Raw genomic sequence first — 11,129 nt, forward strand, 5'->3', positions numbered from 1 at the left:
GCAAGTGTACTCCTTACTATCCATCGCTTGACAACACAGTGGGATTACTGGTAACGAATGACAGAGCCACACTTTCACTCCAGGGCCAGCCTCATGGTTTCCTGTGATGGCCCACAGACCTCAGACACCAGGAGAACACCTTGTCTTCTGCCTTCTCTTTTCCTGTCTATGAAAGCTATTCTCCATCCCGTATCTTTACTGTGGTTTTTATACATATATATCTTTGAAGAGTAGTTATCACATTGGACAGTGTCTCAGACTCCTGCTTTCGGGGACCCAGGCAAGCAACATAAACAAGAAAAGCCAACACAGCGTCTTTGCTGAAACAGAGGGTGCATGCTTTACTGAATACTTTGTAAGTCAGCTTTTTTTCCAAAACACATCCAACAGAACTGGGCCAAGACCTCTAGGCCACCATGGGAACCTCTAGTTCCCATGTTTGAATCCCTTCTGCATGATGAGTCCCTGGAGAGCAAGGGACTGGTGGTTCCTACCTCTGAATGTCCACCGTCTAGCATAGGGGGCCTCCAAGATCTGTGGATGGATGGGGTTTATTACCAAATGGCCTAAGATTAGACTGGAACTTTCAAAGATTTTCTAGGCAGAAATCAAATTCTCTAGGCCTGCTCAGTGCTATGCTCTAAAAGCAGACAGGAGGGAAGAGTAGCAATTTCCTCTTCTAGAAATGTCGCTCCAAGCGGAGAAGGCAGCTTGGGTCATCAGTTCCCCAATTCCTAGTGACTTAATATTTCTCCACAACCAAATTCCTGCAGGAAGCAACTGTAGACTTTTTGAAGACAGTATCTACATTCATGATACCTGTGTTTTCACAAAGCAGAACTATTGATTGCTATACCCGTACCTGCCTTTGGATGTTTTCTTAATTTAAAACTACTTTTTTAATTTCAATTTTTTTTAATGTTTACTTTTGAGAGACAGAGAGAGACAGAGCATGAGCAGGGGTGCGGTGGCCGGCAGCGGCGGGGGGTGGGGGGGAAGCAGAGAGAGGGAGATACAGAATCCGAAGCAGGCTCCAGCCTCTGAGCTGTCAGCCCAGAGCCTGATGCAGGGCTCGAACTCATGAACGGTGAGATCACAACCTGAGCCTAAATCAAGCGTTGGACCCTTAGCTGACTGAGCCACTCAGGTGCCTCTGTGCATCTTCGTAAAGCTGAAAAACATGGTTTACATTTAAATTAAATAATACACGAAGCACAAGGTAAAAAAACAAAAAAAACAAAAATGAGTTTTGACCGGTAAAAAGTCTCACTCTTATCTTCAACCTGGTGTTCTTGCCAGGGGCAACCCCTGACACCGGTTTGCATGTCCTTGTACAGGAAATCTGTGAATACGCAAGTGTATATCTATATGCCACCCCTATTTTATTTTATTTCATTTCCTTTGGCCAAAAGGCAACATGCTTTATTCACTGTTCTGAACCGTATGTTTTCCTCTCCATAATATATCTTGGGGGTCACTCCCCATCAGTACACCGAGAGCTACCCAGTGACCTTATATGGCTGTGTAGCATCCACTGCTGGGATTTGCCATCATTTATTTAACCAGGCTTCTAATGATGGATGTTTGGGTTGTTTCCAGTCTCCAACCACCAGCACAAGGAGCAAACCATGCTTATCTAGGGTTTCAAGGCGCTGGTGGGGTACGCCTTCCCCGGGTCCCAGGTTCCTGGTCACGACTCGGGCTGTACTCCCCACATGGGGAGAGACCAGGGAGGCTGGGAGATGTTAATGCCAGGGGTTCGGCTACACTGGGTTGTGACGGGCTTCCGCAAGATGACCCAGCACCGTTCACAATTTGAAAAACATCTTCTGTGTTCTGACAAGTTGAGAACTTGCTCCCGACAGGTTTAGCCCAAGGCTGAAGTGCCTGATAAGATTGTCAGCAACTTCTGGGCCAGTTGAGCAATCCTCCATCTCTCGGAGAGGATTAAAGGCAGGGGTCCAACTCGGCTTTTGCGGCCTGGCACCCTCCAGCCCAGGCTTGGAGTATGACACCTGCTCACGAGAACAGCTGTAATCCTCAGAAGCCTCCTGGGGTGTTCACATTCATGTCTCAGAATAATTGGGCCTGGCATTGAAGTCACAGAAAACTGGTCTGGTCAGTTCCCTGGTTAACAGGAAGTGTGTGTGTGTGTGTGTGTGTGTGTGTGTGTGCATGCGTGTCTGTGTTCACTTGCAAACAGTTTTTAAAAACTTGTGCTAGTATCATTGAGGACAACTTCTTGCAGTTTAAAAAAATGCTTATTTATTTTGAGAGAGAGAGGGAGAGAGAGAAAGAATGAGTGGGGGAGAGGCAGAGAGAGTGAGAGAGAGAGAGAGAGAGAGAGAGAATCCCAAGCAGGCTTTACACTCGACGTCGGCTCAATCTCACAACTGGCTCGAGACCTGAGACGAAATCAGGTTCCCCAACTAAGCCACCCTGGTGCCCCAACTTGTTGCAGTTTTTAATCCAGCAGCTTCTCTTCTAGGAACTTCTCCCAAGATGTCTTCACACGCGCCCAAAGTCAACTGCACCGGGAGAGTATCCAAAGCACCGTGTGGTAGCAGAAGCCCGAGAACAATGTCAGTTGTCTCCCACGAGCGACCCAGGGCAGACTCTGCCCTGGCAGTTTGGTCCAGACTGCCTGCTGCTGCAAATCTCCAAGTTCTTCCTGGGCTCAGCTCAAGTTATCGAAGAAAATGGCAATTCTCATTCACCGAGGAATGCGTTTCAGGCCCGACCTTAGTGCTGAGGGGTTTACAGCCGTGATTCCATTCGACCCACCCACGAGGTGCTGCGGTGTCCTCGTTTGGAACTGAGGACACAGTCCTAGGGAGGCTAAGTGACCAGCACAAGTTGTCTAGTTAGCAGGTGGTGGAATCAGGACACCCCGAAGCCTCTGATCTTCTGTCACCGAGGGTCAGAAGTATCCGCACTTCACTTAAAACTTCAAGAAAGCCACGCTGGGGCGCCTGGGTGGCTCCGTCGGTCGAGCGTCCGACTTCGGCTCAGGTCACGATCTCGAGGTTCATGAGTTCGAGCCCTGAGTCGGGCTCTGTGCTGACAGCTCAGAGCCTGGAGCCTGCTTCCCATTCTGTGTCTCCCTCTCTCTCTGCCCCTCCTCCCGCTTGTGCTCTGGCTGTCTCTCTCTTTCTTAAAAATAAACATTAAAAAAGCAAATTAAAAAAAAAAAGAAAGCTGTATCATCTGTGCTTGTGGGACAGTTTTAATTTATTCTGGCAAGATGTTTCCAAATTTATTACTTACACATGTTCACACGCTGCAGTGACGTGTTTAATGGCCTCAGGGTCGTGAGCTGTGTGTCCATCTGGCAGGATGGGCAGCTGGTCCAAGAGGGCGGCCCCTCCCTGGCAAAGTCAGACCAGCTAGGTTTCCAGTGGTGCCCTTGTCTTGGGCTCCACTCGGGAGAGAACTGAGACGTGCATATTATTTTTTAAGTCCAGTACCCGAAGAAAGAACCTCTAATTTCCTACAAGTTTGTGAAGTGACGGCCAATTCTAATATTCTATTGTCTCCTCTTGCAAATTCAGCATCACTATGTAGAGAAAATCAAACCAAACCAACCCGGTTAGGAGACGGTGGGGCAATGGTGGCTCAAATGGGGAGAACACGTGGGATAACATAGAGTCCTTGTCACCGTCCTTACTGCTACTGACGAGCTGTCCTTTGTACAAGAGGACTCTGCTGAGCCACCCCAAGAGGCCAGACCCTTTTGGCGGGGCGTCCTTCCCGTCTTTTTTCCTGAGCTCCTATGAGATACAGACAGAAGGACAGCAAGCTGACACGAGTCGCCCTGCACACACATGACTTTACTCCCTGCTTCCTTCATTGTATCACAAGCAAGTCCTCGTCGTTTCCTGGCGATTCCCTTGAAGGTTTCCAGAAGCGGGATTGCATTCCTGCGGACCCACCCACACCCCCATCCGCTGCCTTCTGAGCACAGGTTTTTGGGGGACGAGCAGAGACTTAGTGAAGACCCCAGGTCCTGGCCTGAGGTAGAGACCCCGGCCGGATACCAGGGAGGTCTCCCCCACCCCCTGCAGGGACACAGAGAGCTGCGGTTCCCTCTGCCCATCCACATTCTCTTTTTTCTACTTTCCAGGACCCAGCTTCCCTCCTCTTCTTCTTCTGTCTGATTTGCATCAGAGCTGGAGCCAGAAGATCTTGGAGTTAGCACTTCGGGTCCTCAGCCCCTTCCAACAGTGCGACTTAAAGAAGTCATCTCACTTCTTTAAAAAAATTTTTTTAATGCTTTTTATTTATTTTTGAGAGAGCGCACGAGAGAGAGTGGGCGGGGGAAGGGCAGAGAGAGAGGGAGACACAGAACCTGAAGCAGAGATTATGTCTGTCAGCACAGAGCCCGACGCGGGGCTTGATCTCACGAACCGTGAGATCATGACCCGAGCCGACGTCGGACACCCAACCGACCGGGCCACCCGGGTGGCCCAGAAGTCCTCTAACTCCTCTGTGCTCATTCCCTCCTAAAAAGACTCGCTTTGATGGCTGACCCGGAGTACCTATCTGTTCATTCCACACGCAATTTATTCAATGCTAGCTATGTGCCAGGCACAGTTCTAGCCAGAAACTTCACGGGGGTTGGATACGAACCTGCCTGAGCTGTTCCCTCAGCTCAGGGGTCTCCAGCAGGTCCACAGATCAGCTTTGGCAGAAAAGATTAGGGCTGGTACTTCCTCTGCATGGTCCAAGCCCCTATGTCAAAGACCGGAAAAGCGAGGCCCAGAGAGGCGAGGCGACTCTCCCAAGTCTTAAAGCTTGCTGTCGGTAAGACTTGAGCTTACAGCCACGCGTCCTCACTCTTAAGTGGGGTGCTCTCCCCACTTTGCCCACGGTCTTGCCAACTGGACAACGCTAACTTCTTCCGGGGTCCCATCTAGACGACATTCTGGTCTCCCTTCCACCGGGATGGGGCCAGGCCACTGACCTGGAGCCAAGAGAACGGCCACACAAAGGATGTGAAACGGCTTCCGTGCTCAGGCGTCAAGACTCCCACGGGAGCCCCTCTGCACTCTTCTTCCTTCCGTCAGCGTGACGTGGATGAGCACGGAGGACAGGACACATGCTGAAGACAGCAGAGCCAGGAAGTCAAAGGACCCTGGGTCCTCATCACTGCTTGGAGGAGATCCCCTGTTTGGGGTCTCATCTGAGCAAGAAATAAACACCTGTCGTGTGTGAGCCATCGCACACGGTTGGGTTTGCGGCTTAGTCTGACACCGCTAGACTCGCTGATGTCAAAGTCAGCAAGAACGAACGTGACGCAGTGCAACTCGATGTAGACCCGGGAGGAGCTCCCAGGGCCCATGCCTGTCCTCAAGTCTTCTTGAGCACGTCATCAAAAGTCAATATTTAAAAGGAAGTTCAAACCGTTTCTCTGACTAAAACTTAGGGTTAGTTTCACCTGGAAGGAAGGAAGGAAGGAAGGAAGGAAGGAAGGAAGGAGAAAACGGCAGTGCGGGGAGGGACAGAGCCTGGGCTCTGAAACGAGTCTGCCCAGGTTCACGGATGGCACCCCCGCTTATTAGCTGTGACCTTGGGGGAGTTGCCTCACTTCTGTGACTCACTTTCCTCCATTTGTTCCTTGACACTTTCTGTACAAACTCTTTGACCCAGTAATTCCCTCCTCCTGGTCTATATTCCTAAAAAAGACAACTGCAAATATGGCAACTGAAACTCTCTATAAACACAAAAGACTGGGGGCGCCTGGGTGGCTCAGTCGGTTGAGCATCCGACTTCGGCTCAGGTCATGATCTTGCGGTCCGTGAGTTCGAGCCCCGCGTGGGCTCTGTGCTGACAGCTCGGAGCCTGGAGCCTGCTTCGGATTCTGTGTCTCCCTCTCTCTCTGCCCCTCCCCGACTCATGCTGTCTCTCTCTCTCTCTCAAAAATAAATACACATTAAAAAACAATTTTAAAAACAAAAGACTGGAAACAACCCAGCAGTAAGAGGCTGGTGACACCACACGGCGTGCCCACGGCCAGGAATATTACGTGGCCGTCGAAAAGAACGGCAGCCCCCATATGTTCTGATACGGAGCAAGCGACAAGATGGGTTGCTAAGTGAGCAAACTCCAGAAGCATATGAGACACATCCCATACCATATACCATGGTTACGGTCTGGCTGTGTAAAGAAGGGACGTACGCACATTTATGAGGTTGTGCTTGCGTAGAATTGCTCAGGAACAATGCACAAGAAACCGTGGCTGCTTCTGGGCGAAAGCCCGGGGTCAGAGGTGGAAGGGGGCATACTTCTTCCCACGTACCCTTTTGTACAACTGGAATTTTTGTTACCACGTACAGGGGTTTCGAAGCACAGTCTTTAAACTGTTTGAGTATTAAAAGCACGTACACATCCGCAGAACAAATATGAACACGACACTCAGTGTTTTGTTTTAAACATTAAAAAAATTTTTTTTCATGTTTATTTTTTGAGAGAGAGAGAGTGTGAGCAGGGGAGGGGCAGAGAGCAAGGAAGACACAGAACCCAAAGCAGGCTCCAGGCTCTGAGCTGTCAGCACAGAGCCCGATGGGGGGGCTCGAACTCATGAACTGCGAGATCACGACCTGAGCCGAAGCCGGACGTTTAACTGACTGAGCCCCCCAGGTTCCCCTGTATATATATGGCTTTTGGAAATGCCATATTTCCAAATGGGGGTGGGGGTTGTTACCATGTCTCCCGTAGGAAATCGTGAGACGCAGGGCATCGGTTAGTGTGTTTATGCAGCACGTGTGGTTTTAAAGAAAACATCACTGACGGTAAACGGGAGATGCTTGCACATAAAACACTCAGAAGGGCGGCTGCCGCAGAGCAGTACGTGTTCGCTATTACAAGCAGTGGTTAGTGATTTTTAAAAATGATGTCCTGAAATACAAACCCAAGGCTACAAAGGGGTGAGGTAGGAAACCTGGCTCTCCCGGCCCGATTGTCTAGAACGTTGCCAGCTGCCTGGGAGAAGGTGACGGGCTAATTACAAGGCTGTAGGAAGTGGTTTGAAATAATTTGTGGGAGAATTTTTATCACTTAGAATGATAATTAAAGGGTATGAACTGTTCTTCATCACTCAGGTGGACAGCCTTAGCCATGGGTCTTCCCTAGCAGGGGTCCTGACCTCCCCCGCTGCCCCACCCACCTTGACCGCAATCATGAATCCTGACCAGCAAACCCCACCCTCACCCCCGTCCAAACCCACAGGTGAGGCTTGTTATAAGTCAAGGGGCTCCATTCTGTTGCGTGTGTGTATGTGTGTGTGTGTGTGTGTGTGTGTGTGTGTGTGTGTTTCAGCAACATAATCGCTTAGCTGGGGTGCTCCTAAGATTCTCGAACATCCACCAACACCGTTCAGACCCAGCTTGCTGCACTAGAGGGAGGAAAAGGCTTCTTCCATAGATGTCACTGACATCTATGAGGACAGCCTGACAGTGTGGGAACCAGGGACCGGCACACGCTGGCCCGAACGTACGCCAGGACCACAGGACGAGCTCTCCAGAGGGCCACAAGGCGGGATGTCTCCAAAACCTGAGCATTTTGTCTACTCTCCATGCCAGCAATTCGATTCCCAGAGTTTCAGTCAGACAAGATCGTCAAGGAAGTGTGCAGAGCGATACAGCCGACAAGAATTCATGCTCGGATATATCAAAATGTGATAATCCAGCTTTTATTTTATAACCTCGGCAACACAGAGACGACATCATCTGATGTCATTATAGAATCCGCACCACGTCACTTTCGATGTCTTTTCACTGAACAGACCTATCAAAATGGACACAGGCAGTCCCCTACTGTTGGACACATTCTGTTTTTTTTAGCAGGAAAGTGGGAAGCCGCCTAAATATCCACCTGTGGGGGGCTGGTTAAAGCCATACGATGGATGGTCCCAGGTCTGGTTTTGGGCGCACACACGCACACGATAAGACTGTACCAAAGTGACCAATGTGCTTTGCTTACAGATTATTTTTTTTTTCATTTTGGTTATATTTATTACCAATTTTTCTGCAGTAACTATATACTACGTGAGATACTTTAATTGTTGCTTTCGACCTTCTTCTCCTACGTTGATAGCCCGGGAGAACCCCCCAGAAGAGCATCTGAGGCGAACCCTGAGGCTGATGGGCCAGCATCAGAGCACATCCTCCGGGTCAGCAGAGTGGCCCTCTCTGACTCTGAACCACGAAAATCTGTGGGGGTGAGGGAGACTCATCACTCCTACCAGTTACACATTCCAGACAACAGCTACCAGCTGCTCATTTGAATCCAAAGAATGACGAAGACGCAGGCTCATCCGGGGTCAGCGAACACATCATTTGATGCTTGCTCACATTTCTGGTGAAACACGATGGCGGCAAGAATGGGGTCACCGAACCCAGACTCTGGTGTCTCAGCAATTCTTTTTTTAAAAAATTTCTTTTTAAATGTTTGTTTATGTTTCAGAGAGACGGAATGCAAGTGGGGGAGGGGCAGAGAGAGAAGGAGACGCAGAATCCCAAGCAGGCTCCAGGCTCCGAGCGGTCAGCGCAGAGCCCGACGCGGGGGCCTTGAACTCGTGAACCGCGAGATCATGACCTGAGCCGGAGTCGGAGGCTCAAAAAACCGAGCCGCCCAGGAGCCCCACTCAGCAATTCTTAAAAAGCCAGTAAGTTGAGGTTTTACCACGGTTCTGATTCCAACTTAACCAGTCCTTCGCTCTTGGAAGTGGGGGAGCGGGGGGTTACACCACACTCACCCCAACACATCACACCAAGACATTAACTTTCCCTTTGCAGTTCAGTTCTGCAGGGACACCAACTTCACGTTCACTAGGCCGTCTTCATTAAGAGAGCTCAGGGATTTAAAAAACAAATCCACTGTGCCGGGCTCTCCGGCTTTTTCCATCTTCTCTGGATAGACTCCAGGAACTTCTCAAAGACCCCTACCTGTTAGGCCAACCCCAAGACGTCAGGCAAAGCGGCTGTCCTCTGAAACGGCTCCAACCTCCAAGACGCAGCCCCCAGTTCAGGCCAGCGAGGTGGCCACACACAGCCAATTCCGGAGACCACAGGAAGATTTTGGAAAGTGAGGTGGGAAGTCCCTAGGCTTCCCCGTATTTATACCTGAACCATGAGAGCTCGCTCCGACAGTCAACAACTTCCTAGAAGAAAGCGACTATGCTGTAGGCCAAAATGGCAGCCTCTCCAGGCCAAAGGGAGAAATCAGTTAACAGAGGCCCGTTCAGGCCAGCCTGTCATCCATTGGTAATGCCTTGATTTACACCATATTCTTACTGGGGGACTCCTGGTCATCACAGACAACCGGAAACACCTCAGACAATTCCGAGTTTCAGTACAGCTCCCAAGTGTGATGGGCACACATTTTTCTCTCACACACATTTACATGCATTTTCACCCGCGAAATCACTCTTTATTCTTAGACGGATTTTTTTTTATTTCTTCAAAGGAAATCTTGAAAATGCAGTCTTCCGGTAAATTTGTATTACAAGAGATATGCATACGGGCACAAGGCTTTAAATGTGGTCTTAAAATGGTCTAGGGAATGTACAGTAAGTAATATGTCACCTGATGCCGTTGGAGAAAGGAACCAGGAAGCTTTCCTGTAGGTTTGCAATGACGGCAGTTGCCAGAACGCCAAAGTCCACCACACCCGCTTCGTTTTATTCCTTAACTTAATTTACCCTAATCTACCTACCCGCCGAATACAAACGCCCCCTTAGGGGCACCAAAGAATAATCCAAGACCCCACTCGCCTCCCGGATAACTCTTTAGAAATCACAAAACCTGGGCTAGCCTCAGGAAAGGCTTCGAATCAAGTTTTTACACGAAGAACCCCGGTTATTTCTACGTTTCGATCTACTTCCAGAGCCCACGGGAGCGCGCACCCGCAGCGGGGAGGCGGCGGTCCCGGCGCACAACGGAATCAACTGGAAATTCACACACCTCTCCGGAACGTCCCCTCGCCGACCCCCTCGCGGGGTCAAAGTACAAACACTACCCTGAGGCACGAGGGGCGGGAGCTCACCGCCCCCGTGGCAAGAACGCCGGGACCCTTCTCCAGCCTGGCGCTTCCATTTTCAAATTAATTTTCCGGAACTTCGAGAGAGCTAGAATGGGGCGTGCGGACCGGGAAAAGGGTGATCCCGTGCGCTACCGGGCCAAACCGCTGTTTTCTTGCCCCTTCTTCCAGCCCCAGGTGAGGAGGTAGAGGGTGGGCCGAGAGAGGAAAGCTCCCTCCCCACGGCCAGCCCCGGCGCCCCCCAAGCACTCAGGTAAAGCCCCCGATGCGCGGCAGATCCCCGGGCCTCAGCTGGGGCGCGCGCTTTTCTCCTCCTGAGCCGTCCGCGCCGGGCTCATCCCCGCGACCGCCGGGCTCCCAGCTCGGGGACACTCCCATGTGCCGCGGCCTGCGCCCAGGGCGAGGTTGCTCGGAATCCAGGAGGGCACGGCCACTTTGCCCGACGCGGCGCGCCCAGGCGCCGGGCGGTCCCGGGGACCCCGCGCCGTCCATGCATCCCGACTGTGTCGCCCCCACCCCGGCTCAGCATCCCTCGCATCTTGCTTCCTTCTGCGCCCCCGCACCCTCCGCCGGGCGCCCGCTCTCCGGCCGCTTCCACCGCCCAGCGCCACCCGCTACCGCCGCACCGCACTCACCAGCTCCCGGGCGCACGGCGCCGAGCAGCAGGACCCCCAGCAGTGCGATTGTGGCCCCGCGGGACTGGCCGGCCATGGCTCCGGGGCGCCTCGGCCTCGGCGGGGAAAGTGGCTGTGGCCAGTGGCTCGGAGCGGCGGCCGCGGGCGCCTGAGCCTGGCACCGGCTCCTCCCCGGCTAGCTCACCTGCGGGCGGGCGGGCGGGCGGGCGGGCCCGGGCTCCGCCCTGCGCGGGGGAGCACGAGTTGGGCCGGCCTGTCCCCTCCTCTGTCTCCTCCTCCTCCCCTTCCTGCCGCAGCCGCCCGCCTCTCCCTCCCAGGGTGCCGGGACTTGTTGCCACTTTCCCGCGCTAGTCTTTCCTCCCAAGGCCGAGAGTGCTCAAGTCTTTGTGCCTACAGGCGCAAAGGTCGCCTTTGGAGAAGCCGATCCGCTTTCCTTTCACTGTCCAGGCGACAGGG

The 11,129-nt window shown here is 52.1% G+C and overlaps 1 protein-coding gene across 1 annotated transcript in view; it reads right to left on the minus strand.

Annotated features, from left to right (window-relative positions):
• The window catches only part of CDCP1 (CUB domain containing protein 1), a 54,100-nt gene extending 43,351 nt beyond the window's left edge, over window positions 1–10,749 (minus strand). The window contains exon 1 of the mRNA XM_047094801.1: window positions 10,674–10,749. Within this exon, the coding sequence (XP_046950757.1) occupies window positions 10,674–10,749 (76 nt within the window). The remainder of the gene's footprint in view (window positions 1–10,673) is intronic.
• Window positions 10,750–11,129: the final 380 nt, after the last annotated feature.

Source organism: Lynx rufus, unplaced genomic scaffold, assembly GCF_022079265.1.
Source record: "Lynx rufus isolate CCGP_SWC_20201006 ecotype Redwood Valley unplaced genomic scaffold, mLynRuf1.p SCAF_4, whole genome shotgun sequence".
Classification (NCBI taxonomy): domain Eukaryota; kingdom Metazoa; phylum Chordata; class Mammalia; order Carnivora; family Felidae; genus Lynx; species Lynx rufus.